Source organism: Tinamus guttatus, unplaced genomic scaffold, assembly GCF_059628265.1.
Source record: "Tinamus guttatus ecotype Peru unplaced genomic scaffold, ASM5962826v1 Tinamus_guttatus_pri_ptg000517l, whole genome shotgun sequence".
In the NCBI taxonomy this organism is placed as follows: domain Eukaryota; kingdom Metazoa; phylum Chordata; class Aves; order Tinamiformes; family Tinamidae; genus Tinamus; species Tinamus guttatus.
In genome coordinates, this window is record NW_028289051.1 from 431,236 (window position 1) to 445,792 (window position 14,557).

General features: G+C 37.8%; 1 protein-coding gene across 3 annotated transcripts in view; it reads right to left on the bottom strand.

The window, feature by feature from the left end:
• MCTP1 (multiple C2 and transmembrane domain containing 1) overlaps window positions 1-13,925 on the bottom strand; it is a 154,069-nt gene extending 140,144 nt beyond the window's left edge. For all 3 annotated transcript variants that reach the window (XM_088533751.1, XM_088533750.1, XM_088533749.1), the window contains exons 1-2: window positions 13,792-13,925; window positions 2,417-2,559 (exon numbers count right to left, since the gene is read on the bottom strand). In XM_088533751.1, coding sequence (XP_088389877.1) covers window positions 2,417-2,559; window positions 13,792-13,852 — 204 coding nt within the window. In that variant the 5' untranslated portion in view covers window positions 13,853-13,925. The remainder of the gene's footprint in view (window positions 1-2,416; window positions 2,560-13,791) is intronic.
• Window positions 13,926-14,557: the final 632 nt, after the last annotated feature.

Consider the following 14,557-nt stretch of genomic DNA (forward strand, 5'->3'; position numbering starts at 1 on the left):
GATATGATACCTCTAGTCTCTTTGACCTGAATCATCCATTTTATAACAACATAAAAGCTTTTTATTTTTTTTTTTTAATATATACACAAGCACCAAAGACAACCAAAAGCAAATAAAACAAAAAGCTAAAGAAGGAGGCAGTATCATACATCTGTTATTTTGTTATGCAGTTAATAAACTTACAAATTTTACAATATGCAAGGCACAAGGGTAGGATGTAACTATGAAAAAATAGATAATTGTAGCACTTACATCAGTCTTAGGAGGAATACAATTGTATCTGATTAGGTTCTGGAGGCCTTATAAATTTCTAGATATTGTAAATTTTATAACATAAGATTAAAAAATACTGGATAGATGCAGGGAGATATTGACATTTGCTATTCCACTCTGAGTAGTCTGCCTGCTACCTTGCTGCCTAGTGGAGAAAGCTGGACAAACTTGCAGAAATCTAGATGAGAATCAGTGACTAGTAAATCGAATAATGAGAGGTAGATTATGCCTTCTCAAATCACAGGAATGAACTGATGTAGTGGTGGCTTTTGGAGGGAAACAAACAAAAAAAGGGGAAAAGCAACAAAGAAAAGTAGCAACATATTTTCAAAAATATCAATAATAAGAAAATATAAATTATGAAAACCAAAGTTTTGGGGCAAATGAAACTTCATAGCAAATACTGTCATAAGAATTTCTGAGAAGATGGATATGCTTCCAGTTCTAAGAGTGACACTGATGAACAGCTAGTAAGGAGAATTTTTAACTGAGCAGTCTTAGCTTCAAGCTCTTTGATTTTGAGATAAATACTTAAATACTACATTATGGAATCTCTTTTCCAGGCTGTTAAAATTGCCCATCTCTTACAAATATATTAATATGCTAAAGACAGAGTTAAACAGTCATTACATATCTCACTGGTGACAGCGCTGCTGTGGGACACAGATGATTGAATGCAATTCCCACAGATGCAATCTACGTAAGCACAGCACACTCATAACTTTGATATCTAATCATCATGCAGGAAGAAAACAAAAGGATAAAGCCTCCGCATATGCTGCAAAACAGAACTGTTTTCTCCTCTGTTATCAAGAAAAAAAAAAAGAAGAAGAAAAAATCAAGAAACCATCTAATGAAGGATTTCAGCTGACTTAGTGTAGTTTAATCCTGTCTTAGAACACCTGAATAAGCAGTATTTAAATATTCAGACTATGTGTTCAGAACACAAAGATGAAAATACACTTTACATTGATGGACACAGATTTCCTTGACAAGACAAAAATACATATTACTATTTCCTTGCGACCTTAATGAAGATATTGGGTATAAAGAAATCAAAACAGGCAGCTACATCATAACTGTTCCTCCTCAAATCTGATTCTGTCTTTTTCAGTCCTGGGCACATGTTACATGTTAATTCCTTCAAGGTGCTAACATTAATAAGAGCAGTAAGTGTCAACCAAAAAATCTTAATTAATTTTAACAGTTTTTGATGCACATTATCTGGGTAGAATATATGAAATTATTGTAAAAGGCTTCCAATAGAGAGACATACTCAAAGACTTTTTCCAGTGTCACTGGTCTAATTACTCTAAAATTCTGTATTTGTTACAATTTCTGACATCTATTTTAAATTCATATTAACACATGAAGCATTACATTATATCAGACCAACTAAAAGTAATATATAGATATGATCTAAGTTTTTAATAATTCTCAGAAAATTATTGATCTAAGTATGTTCTAATTAAAAGCCTAAGATTACAGGGTTTTTTTTGCTATAACTTTTTCAGAATTGACTTTTTAAAAAAATCTACTTTGTTTTACAAAGTTATAGATCACTTTTGGAAACACATCACCATAAGACATTTGGGCTAGAACATTCTCCTCTATTCCAATCCTGTAGAACAACCGCATGGATCTTCTTCCAGCACAGGGAATTCTGCAGTCCACTTCAGTACAGACAAGTGAGAAACATTAGAGCACTAATACTAATAACTAATAACTCTGCATACTGTTGGCTTGTCTTTGATTTAAACTGAAGCAACTGCTTTTATTGAAGAAATTAAGTCTCTCACTGTAAAACTGTTCTTACTTGCAATACACTCAGACCAGTTACAATGTACATGAATCACGTAAAAATATTTCTATAAAGAAAACAGATGCCATTAACAAAAATTTTCTTTGTCCAAAGAACAAGCTAAAAATATAAAATAATGGCCTGAAATAAAGAAAAAAAAAATCACTGTACTTACATTTTCTTTGGAAATTCCTACATCAACACATAGACAATTTTCACCTCTAAAAATCTTTAGTAGTGGAATATTACACAACATTTTTTTCAGTGTAAAGAAATTAGAGAAGATAAAAATCTTTGAATAACTATTCTGTTTTAATTTCACAGTCAAACTGAGAGTCTCACCTTTACATACAGAGGTTCTGTAAGGTTCTCTATAAATACGCAAGCTTTTTCTTCCCACACAGGATTGAGGTTCTTGTGTATTGTCTTGCTTTTAAATACCTCTTTTCTTCCAAATTTGAACTTGACATATGGATCACTTGTTCCTGTTAAAGACAAATATAAGGATAGAGCTATAACTATATTTTTCATACATTAACAGAAAAGAGATCAAATTGTCTTAAATAAAACTGAATACCATCTTGTCTAGTAGTTAAATTAAAAGCAATGAAGGAAGTTATTAAAATTTTGGTTTTACTATCACGTTTTATTTTATGCATATGATTACTCAGGTAATAGCACGTAACACCACAGAGCGAGTGCTTACACTCTTTTTTGTTTGGAATCCAAAGTCTCTTCATCCTGGATGAAATATTTGCTGAACCAGCTTTCAGTTAACAATATTTTGCCTTTGACAAGGACTAGGATTTTATCTTAATGCAATCACAAAAATCAGATTGTAACTTCAAAACAATTTCTGCAATATCAGATTACATTGTTTCTTTGAAAAGGATTAGAAAAACACTAAGAACAGTTGCACTGACGTCACTGCTATAACTCCCACCAGCTTTACAGTGCCTGGGACTCCCCGCTCAGTGGGAAAGACTTTTTACAACACCCTTAATGAGTAAATTCACTTGAAGGGCACTCCACAGTTTCACATGCTCCGGCTGCTGCAACAATACCTGCAGGAGAAGGCTGGAGGCAAACTCTCTGATACAGTCAAGTAAGAAGTTCCTGGGACTAGAAATGGATAGTAACAAGTCGGGAGGAGGACTGCAAGAGGGCAGGGGCTGAGGGCACACAGATTAGCTGCTCATGCAGGCACACCCCTACATCTGCTCTAAACTAACACCGTTTTCCCCTCCCTCGGCGTTTTGCTGTGGGATTGCTGTGTTGCTGTTACCACGCTGCTGCACTGCTCCTTACAGCCCGACCTCAGCTTGGCACTGCGTCAAATAGGGCTCACCCGCAGGGAGACTACACCGGGGCCCCATGGGGAATGGGGAGGGAAAGCGCCTCCTCGGGACCATAAACACTTGTGCCCAAATACAACTGCCCTGCTCCCCAAAGAAAAGGGAAGTGTGAGCTTCTCCTCCTCCATGAAAAGCCCTCCTTTCTACCCCTTTGCTGTCCTCCCCCTGTGACACAACATGTTTTTGGGGAACCACATTAGGGAACTGATGCAGCAGCTACTTTGCAGCTGGACAGATTCCTGTTTTAAGTTCAGTCCACATCGCCGAGGACAATGGCCTTATTACGCTGCTGCCTCCATGGGGTATGAAGGCACCCATCTCTTCCTGCGTGCTTTCCAACACAAGCATACAGTTCTACTTTTAAAAAGTCGGATGGGAAAATCTCTCCCCCAAGGTGCTGCTAGATGGGAAGCCAGGCGGGTCCAGACCTCTCCGCACTGTTTCATGCAGCCACGAGATGGCACTGCTCTTTATCGAAAAGTCCAAATCCTGTGCAAAACTGTCTCCGTGCAAAACAGGGATTTTGCATTTGCCAGGGTTACGGGCCTTCCCTTTTATCATCACTGGGATAGTCTTTCAGTACAGTCATAGGTTTGGGCCAGCAGCAGAGTTGACTGACTTGGGCCTTAGCTCTTCTGGGGGGCAGAGCTCAACTTGTCTGTCAGCAAGAATTTTGAAACCCTTTCCAAAGTTTGAGATAAATGTAAAACAATGTGTTGCGAAATATATATATAATATATATAATGAAGAATTTAAGACCAAGAGGTTAAAAAATACTAATTAAAATTTAAGAGTCAAATTTCCTAGTACAGTGGGTCATCTGTTATGTTCACTTAAAATATACTTCATATAAACTGGTTTGGATCTCCATGCTGATACAGAGTGTGTGTATGTGTATACATGCACACAAACATGTTTCTGTGTTTTAGTTTCCATCAATGTGAAGAGTTTAATTTATATACGCAATATTTGTCTTCTTTTAAAAAGAAAAAACAGAATGGGATCACTCATGATAATAGCTTGCAAAGTGATTACAAGATACTTACATGAGAACAGAAAAATTCAAAGACCCTTCAGAATGAGCCTTAAATAATCAGACACTTAGTCATAGATTCCTATTACTAAAGTCTCAAACTTTTCATCTGTTTCCTTTCTGTCAAATGATTCCACTGATTATCAATGGATCAGATGATTCTGGAACACTAAAGCCTAATTTTACACAGGTTCATTTTACTCCTAGAAGTAAAGAATATAACAACATTCCTGTCTCTCTCATGAGTTTACAATTTGCTTTCAGAAAATAAATAAATAGTGAGCTACTGCTATTTTGCTGAAGGATCGTCATAGCCACTGCGATGGCAATATGACTCCTTTACACATGGTGGCAGACTCTCTTTTCCTACAAAACACCAGCCTAACAAGTACCTGAATATGCTGCCAACAGAAAGTAGCCACTGGTACTAGCACTTGCTGTTGTGTGATCCTGTAAAACGGCCACACGCTCCTCCAGTCCTGTCAACCCAGCTCACTAGAGCGTGTGGATGTGCCAAAAGCACCGTCAGGGTGTACCTGCTCTCTGCACGCCGACGGCACATAAAACGGATTTTGCTTTGCAAGTTTGGGCACAAATTAGGTCTCTTAAGCAGACAGAAAAACAGGCAGAAATATCTTATTACAAACATACTCAATTGTTAAAATTAATACTTAAAATTCCCTTCCAGAAGCAGAGAGCCACGGAACTGTTATCAGAGTGAAAACACAAGAAAGGCAATTTTGGTCAGAATAACTGCGAGAGTTGTAGCTGAGAAGTAAAACCTAATTGCTCTGTAAGTTCTAAACATTCACAACAAGGCTGCATGTTAAAGCAATCTTTTCCCTTAATCAATAAAGTACCAACGATAAAGTACCAACAGGGATAACTGCAACCATGAGACCAAGCTATAAACATGAAACTGACACAAAGCAGTAGGAAGGATAAGGCAAAAATCCTCATACTCCACTACAATATTTGTGCACTTGATTTGATGCGAGGGCAACTTAATCAGCCAAGAAGTCCAACATTTGGCCACTGTTGAGTTACGTGTGATGTACAAAATGGGAACTTGACATCCAAATCCTAAAGGCAATTTTTAAGAAAGAAATTTCAGGCAAAGAGACTTACTAGTATATAAAAAGGAATAGTATAATCAAGCATAGGGGAACAACATATTAAAGAACAGCAGACACTCAGTCATCACTTTACCTTGTATTTCATATAGTTGGGGGTTTTTTTGTTTTTTGTTTTTGTTTTTACAATTTATAAAAATAGTGAGTTGGCAATTACATTTATTTACACAAGTGAATTATTTCCTTTAAACACTTAACTACTTAATGCTAAAAATTTCACTAAGCATGACTAAATGCACTGATTCTATTTTCCAGCTCAGCTACCCTTTGGCTTCTCAGACCTATTCAGAGTAATTTCTGAAACATAGTAGTAAAGCCATATGTAAGCCCTTACCTGAAAAATAAGAGTGACTTTGCAATTACTGCCACAGAGCACAGTAAGATTGTGCCACAATTATTAAGCTTTTTGTCTTCTCTCTGGGAATGCCTGGTCTTCAGACAGATGAGGAAAAGGTTTCTCAAGAGAAAGCAGAATGGGTCTGAGAAGCACACCTTACTCTCTATGCCCTCGAGCTAGTCATACAGGAAAACAACAAACAAAGTCATGGGGGTCCTTTTTGGAGGCAGTTATGATGGCTGCAAGGGGGAGCTGTGGGTGCGTGAAGATCTGCATCTACAGCAGCCAGCTGAACAGTCTCAACTTAGGGAATTTCACATTTTTTATTGTCAGTTAATATAAACTTTTAATTACCGATTCAGCTATTGAGAAAGACATTAAATGACAATTAAGTAAACATTTACATAAACACCTTTCCTCCCCACCATGCTGGGCTCAGTTTCAGACCTCTCTGCTCCCCTCACTCTCCCCTGCAACAGGGCTGATTTCTGCACAGGCTGTCCTCCTTTGGGGGCATCAGGACCCCACCTCAGCTAGTGGGTCAATCCTAGGCCCGTAGCCCACACATGCTCCTGGGAGCTCGTAGATATCCTGCCTCTCACCACACACGTGCTCTCGCCAAGCCATGAGGCAACTCACCAAGTCCGTAGCTGCGTGGTGCTGCACTCCTCCATTTGCAAGGAGGGCACAAAGTTCTGTCCCAGAGCCAGAAGCCAAGGTTCTGTCCCAGAGCCAGAAGGTCCGGTGAACCTCCATGAGCATTCAGGCAGGGAAAAGACTCTTCAGCAGCCACATCCTGCTCATCTACCTTTCCCCAAACACCCCCGTTCTGCCTAGGTTCCTGCTTAGCCATCAATTAGTGATAAGGGCATAGAGACGAGGTAAGAGCAGCACCCAAGGGTGCTGACTCAGGCCAGCACCTTCTCAAGAGGTATCTCCTCAGGCATGTGCCCTAAAGCACAGGCGTGTGTGAGGTTAACAGCTGCCCACACATCTCCAACTGTCGCAAAAAGCTTTTTTATTGCTAACAGACTGTCCTTTCACCTTCCTAAGACGATAGCCATGAAAGTTACAGGTAAAGCACAGGGTAAAAGGCAGTAAACTAAGCAAAACAAAAACAGAAAACACGGGAGAATAAATTTCTTCATGACTGCAAGCAAGCTGGGAAGATACCCATTTCTATAAGCAAAAATAAGGCCAAAGCATGTTATTAAGCAATTAATTCCTGCTGAGATTAATTAACAGAGTCAAGCATGTACGACCAAGCTTTTGTTTGTACAAGATTTTTGAGGCCTTAAGCTCAACCTGCTTCACACACAAACTTGATTACATTTTCACTTGTAAATATTCTAATGCAGGAAAGCTAAAAAGAAACGTAGCAGAATACAGTTGCTCAGGAGTACTGATATTCCAGTCTTTTACTATTAAAACTAGCAAAAAGAGCTACCACAAATTACTTTATATTAATTTAACAAGCAGATAGTGATCTCTTATCAACTGCAGTCCTTTGCAAAAGCTACCAAGTCTATTTTCTAACTGGTCTTCAGCAACTTCCCACATCCACACACAACTCCCCATACAAAATCCAGCTTCCTGTCCTTCCTAACAAAGGATTATCTACCTACAAATGATACAATCTCAAATGATGCAAATGATGCAAATTCTAGGTTACCTAATACTCCAAGGCGGAAGATGCCACTTAAAAATTCAGTGTCCATCCACATGGATGATGCAGAATGCAGAGCTCCTTTAGTCAGAAGTCAATAGGGGATATAAAATTTTAATTATTTGGTGCCAATTAAAAAGAAGTTCGTTTCAGCAATCAGATCTGTTTAGCTGTCTTTCAAAGATTCATTTCTGCTCTTAGTAAATGTAGCTTAAGTACCACATTTCAACACAACCCACAATCCATGGCTTTGTTTAATAAACAGTCACTGAAATAAAAGTTAATTATGCTTACGAAATTAAAACAAAAAAAGGCATAGTATTTGATTGCTTTCTTTTTCACATTGGTGCCATCAATGCCTATTTAGCACCAAAAAAAAAATCAACTCTGAAAAAATAAAAGCCACTGTCTGGAAAAAAAAAAACTGCTCTTTATAAATTTTATTCACATCAGTTAGTACATCAGAGCCTCTGTGTGAACCACAGAACTCACTCGTTTTCACCACCTCTCATGCCTTACTAGTACACCCTAGCATACTGAAGTCCCACTGGAAACAGCTGAACAGTTATGTCACTAGTAAAACAGTGAATTTCTCAGACATATTGTCGTATATTTACCAGCCATGAAACCAAAATTTGACCTGGCCAGCTTCAGAAAACTGTTCTATAGATGTCTGGTCTTTTGAACCAGTGTCTACTGGGTCAACTACTTCACATATTCTCAGCAACCTTCATTAACAAGTTCTTATTGACTATCCAACATTCCTAATCCTAATTAAAGAATAAAAAAGAAAGGCAAAGGCAAGAAAAAAGAGGCATAACCCCCCCCCCCCCCTTCTCCCCCACCCCGTTCTCTCACCAAGAAAATCCTGTGGCTTCTTGGTTTGGGAATGCCATTGCAGTAAGGGATTACCCCACGAATATAAGCTTTTTTTTTTTTTTTTTTTTTGGTGGCAAAAACTTGAAGTAGATTGGAGCTTTGGATGGAAAAACTTGTCTCAGTCTTGCATCTCATCTCTTAAGCAACTATTCAAAAAAAATTAATTCAAACTAACTAGCAATATGAATTCGAGGTAGACTCTGAATCAAACTAAACCTCTGTGCAGACGCCTGATACAGAATTAATATCCTTAATTAACACCCACCATAACAGGCACAGTGATCTGAAGCAGATGGTAGATACAAAGAGAAGCGACACTATCTAATTAATTCACTTAAAAGCAAATTTAGATTAATTTCCTCAAGTGTTTGGATATTAAACTTTTCTTTTAAGCTTTAACTTTTTATGAGGCTTTAATTAAACAGTCTATGGCTTAAGAACAAAAAATAAAAAATAATTTTAAAAAAGCACTAGATTATGCCTGCTGTCTCCAGCCTCTGCACTTTCCAGTCTCTAATGAGTCTACAGGAGTCTTGTTCAAACCAAGGCAGGTCCACAGCAGCATCACTATTTACCAAGAGCGGCTTTCTGTGACAGCCAGAGAGTGACATCCACACCTCAGTGTGCTATCCAAGCTTACCTTCCAGCATGAGGAAAGAAGCATGCACACCTCTCCTGAAGGAGACCACTAAAACGGCTCACATAGTGCTTAGACTGAGTAGGAATTGCATGACGATTAAAAGGTGTTAGTGTTTTTTCTATTATAGCAATGCCACAAATCAAGTTGAAGGCCTGAACTTACTACATACCATTTGACAGAGTGAAGAAATAGATGATGCCTCTCTCCCAGAGGTTCATAATTTGTGCAGAAAAGATAACCAGACTGTCCTTCTTCAAAAGCTTGGCTGAAATTTCCTGTAAATATCTGTTGAGAAAGCTCATTGCTCTCCTTCAGAGTCTTAAAACTTTCCATTGATACGACAACTTCAAAGGCTCATTAATAAACCACTTGATAATACGTCAAAATCCTTAGCATCTCACTAACCTGTCCCCTTCCTGTCTTTCTATTTCTATCCACCTCTTCGTCTCTTGATTTACTGTTCTGTTTTTTAAATCGTTGGGAAATTACTACCTTTTTACCCGTACTTCTGTGCACTGCCATTCCTAGACCCTGGGGCAATGAAAAGAATGAAATATTTCAAGTGAAAAAGAGAACTGGGATTTAAAAAAAGGGGGGGTTTCCCCGAATAAGCCAGTTAATAGAACAGGTTAATGATATGTTTTGCACCTTAATAAACATCAAAATAGGTGAAAGATTTATAAAATATAGACCACAATTGAGCATTGTTTCTTTATCAGTGTATTCATTATTACAGACTCTTTTCTTTGGTAGTAAAGTAGAAGCATGAAACATCAGAGGAAATTAAACATGTTTAGAAAAACAAGCTTATTCTAAAAGGCGGAAGCCAGGACCATCTTATAGCATTTCAACTTTAGGCTTGATAAAATAATTTTGTCTTCAATATTTTTCTCCCTTAAATGACATTTTAGGTGGTGTTAGATGAGCTATATTTTCAAAATAGTGTACAGGTGAGACACCTTATATTTGTCCAACCTCTATGCTGCACAAGATTTAAGTTTTGAATATATCTAATTTTAGGGAGTGAAAGACATGTTAAACTGCATAAAATTGGAAAATCTCACTAGGATGAAAAGCTGAGAAGTTTCTAGGAAAATTTCTTCACTTCCTATGATTATTCATGTGTTCTTAATGACAAGGGACTAAAAGCTTAGCTTCTGCAAATATCCTCCCAAAACATCCTACAGTTTTCAACATTAGCATGGCATTTAATATCTCTAGAAAAGAAAGTCAATTTAACTATTAGTCCATGCCACTATCTCATGATGTGAGATTCAACTGAAGAGTAAACAAGTTCCTACAACACTTGAAGGACAAGAAACACAGCCACAAACTCAAAGAAAGGAACATTTTTGAGATTCATTATTGAATAAAGGCAGTTATAAATAAATAAAAATTCAAGCCTAGTAAGAGCTTTCAATCATCTCAAAGGAAATGTAGCAGTTCTTTCTGTAAATCTATGTTTCTGTGGAGTCCTGGGTGGACTAGAGGATCACATTATAGAGAACAACATGGGTTCGGTTTGCCTGGGTTGAACCCCAGCTCTGAGCACAGTTGTTCCTGAAATCATCCATTTTTAGACAGACCAACTTGGAAATTCTACATCTCTAAGACTTGACAGAAAACAGAAGAGACAGAAAGAGAAACAGGCTCGAGATGCAATCTGGTTCCGCCAGGTCTTAATGACAGAGATTTTTTACTGTTCTTAGCCAGAAGAGCTGTTTCCCATCATTGCCATCTTTTGGTCTTCAGCTTATTTAGGCAGCAACTCATAATCACCAAACACTGTGTTGTAGGGAAGTAATAATATTAATGATATATAAGCAACCAAACAAGGAATATTTACAGTGACTTCTTCAACCTCTCATAACAAAACTCTGATTTATTTTGAAAGCTAACATGAATATGACCACAGAAAGCCAGAAGTTAGAAATAACTACAGCAGGCAAATATCAGCTGAACAGATTTTGAATGAATTCCACAGCAACAAGAATATCAACCTGCGATTTCCTGTTTCAAGACCTTTCCTCAGCATCTCCCATAATTAACACAGCTTTTTAAAAACTATTTCTTTATTTTCCCTGAAGTTCTTCATGCATTATTAGATACATTTTTGATTCAAATAAAACCTTCATAATCTCTTTCAAAGACATTAGTATAACATCCTTACAGATTGTGACTTATCAGCTGTGTTTCACACGCTATGAAATCTTGCATAATATTTCAGTTCTAAATATCCAACTTGAATTGCCATCAAAAACACCCAATGATACTTTATTTCCTTTGTATCAAACACTACTCAAATTCAATATTGAATATATTAAAAACATATATAACTAAAGGGTTATTTTGATGAATGATCTCATTTAGCAACATAAAAATACCTATCCAAAAGACCTTTCAATAATAATTTGGCTTCTGGCTACCTGTTATAGGTATATAAGCATATATCTCATATCTGGAAAATCTGTCTTCAAACCTAAGCATATGGTTTCCTTTAGGAAGAGAAAACTAAGCAGATGTTATAAAGCCATTTAAGGTCACGACAGTATTTTGCCAGAAGCACAGAGCTGAGTTGCAGCTATGACACCATAGCACTGTGGTACTTGAATAGAAAGCTGCAACAACTTGAAGACAGGATTTATTAAAAACACGAGGTTAAAAACAAGCAGTTGCATTTCCTAATGATAATACACATGCAGAAGCACAAATATTGCCTATGACAACGGTGGCTTTTAATTTCATCGCTTGAGAACACAAATGCAAGATGCTGTCCCTTCTCAAAGAAAGAATATTCTGTCCCTCCTTTACTGAGATGCTCAAGAGCACTCTTTATCCACTAACAGCCATCACTAACACAGGCACTGCTAGCCACATAAATAGGGCTGCAATCTTTCCCCTCTACTGTCACTTTCTAGGGGCAGATTTGGGGATAACATATTTGCAGAACATTCAAGACTTAAGAATTCAAATTTGAATTCCAATATCACAATATGTTCAGCAGCAGATTTCTAAAAAGATATGTGGAATTTAGTTAAAAAAAGAGAACAAAAAGCTAAAACTGAAACTGAATTCTCTTTTACCATGTAGCTCAAGTACTCCTTCAGAGTACTCAGAAATTTCTAGTGCTTTAAGCACAGGATCTGGAAAAACATTTGGAGGAAAAGGTTGTACTGGCTGTAGCCATCTAATAGAAGGGGACTTCTCCGAGAGAGCTCTGTGACAAATCTCTCAAAACCTAGTTTTAACATCCAACATATCTGCCCTACTAGAGTCGGTTAACACGTGAATTCTTCACCAAGCTTCCTGTGGGCTTGTGCCCTGATTCCTTCCCAACTCCTGATGCCTAGCGGGAACCCTGCCGCAGCCAACGGCACAGCACCCCTGCTGCTGGCTCAGGCCTAAGGCCACCCCCAAAGCTCACTGTTTCGCTCCTGGGTGGATGCAGGTGTCTACAGAAAAAGAACAACAGCAGAGGACGACCTTATATATCACCTCCCTTAAAGCCTTCTGAGACACCCAAGAGTTTTGATCAGAGACTGAGGAGGTTTAGACAGAAATGACTTCCCAGATCAAACACTTTCTCTCCCACACTTACCAGTCCGCAGTTATCCAAACCCATTAAGGGAAGACAAGCAGTAGAGGACTATGACACATGACTCAGAAAGGAGGCAAATTCCTTGGATGTGCCTCTAGATCATGAGGCAAAAACATCTGGTTATCTGTTTCTTAAGTAAAGTCAGGCTAAGCTTGCTAGCATATCAATCTATCTACAGCAAGAACATTCGTTATTTTCTTGCAAGTGTGAATGTATTAGAATTTCAGTACTTCCCACTAATGTAAACAGGCACTCTAGGATTTTACTACTGTGTTGGAGTTCTGAACTTGAACAAGTAACTCCACCAAATCAGCACAGAAAAGTTCTGCACAAGATTTCTGCAGTTGAAATTGTACTACACCTCTCTCTCTCACCCAGAATATGTTACAGTAAATCCAAAATAGGCTATGAGACAGATTTACCATGCTCAGCTTGCTGCTCAAGAAGAGGAATACTGACTGATCTACTTTTAAATGCAAGCTGTAGTTGCCCACAGAGAATCACTACAATTGCCAACTGTTTCTGTGGGTCAAAGCACTCTTTAGGCACCCTTTTCTGTATCTGAATTGCAGTTCAGACAATGTATGTGTGCAATATATGTCTTAGTCCAAACTATGAAATGCCAGTCTGATCAACAGATTGACCAACAGGTAATGACTGAACTCATCAAATATTTCTTGATTGCTTTTTCAAACAGACCCCATTACTTATCAATTAAGCAGTCAAATAAATACATAATTAGCAAGTAAGGCAGCAAAAATCTGCTCGGCTAATCTATCACATCTCTCTTACACTAAAGCATTCCTAAAAAAAGAAGCAAATTATCTAATAGCTGAATTGAATCAGTATTACCTAAATCTCATTAACTCTCCTAGGGTGGCTTAGGTCACTTAAGTTGCTTTTACTCCATGCTTCTGGGAGCACCTTTACATGATTTGAAGCAAAGTTTAACTAGTACATTTAAACTTAAAACCTTTAGCTATCTCTCCAACTTTAAGTTTATATGATGGTATTATCTAATCCATAAGCCAATGACTTGAGAAATACTAAGGCGAAGTTTACCAGCACTTACTCACCTCCACGATCTCGTGCTGCTAAGTGCTGTCCTCTTCTTAAAGTAATGTCCAACTGGTACATACTGGGCTCCGCAGAGGGCAAATGGGCATTACTAGGTCCAACTGAATTTGTTGTCTAGAGGGAAAAGGAGAAAAAAAAAATCAGTCATTAATGTTACTAAAATTTTCAGCTAAGGTATGTGTTTTTTCCTCCACTGGAGTACAACCAGGAAGGCAAAAACAGCCGAGGGCTTACAGCACCATCTGGACTAGTGATTTCCCGTACCCTCAAGCCTTCTATGTAATAGTAATAATCTAATCAGTGAATAAAATTCTCTCTTTCTTCTGGCTACTTATAAATGCATTTACAACTTTGCCAGTGACTGAATTATTTAGCAAAATGTGTGTTTTTTCCATTGCAGGGAGAGGAGAACATCATCAAATTCAGTTGTATCTCTTCCTTTGTAATGTGTTTGTAGTTTGAGTAAATAGTTCCTGTTTGCCAGGGCAAAGATAAATCAGGGCTCCCACAGCAGTTACTTGCATAAGCTGTAACACGAAGCAAATAGATAAATAAAAAGCCAGAACCAAAGGAACTCTCTGGACTGAATCAGTGTAGATCTCTTCCAAATGACAAAAGGAGAGAAATGAAATTTTCTGCTAAACTTAGCAACTTCTGGAAAAGAGATCTTATAACACCTATTTCTAACTGACTTCTAAATACACTTCTTGCTTGAAATATCATATTTCAATCTAGAAAAACTGTGACTGTTATATATTCACAGGA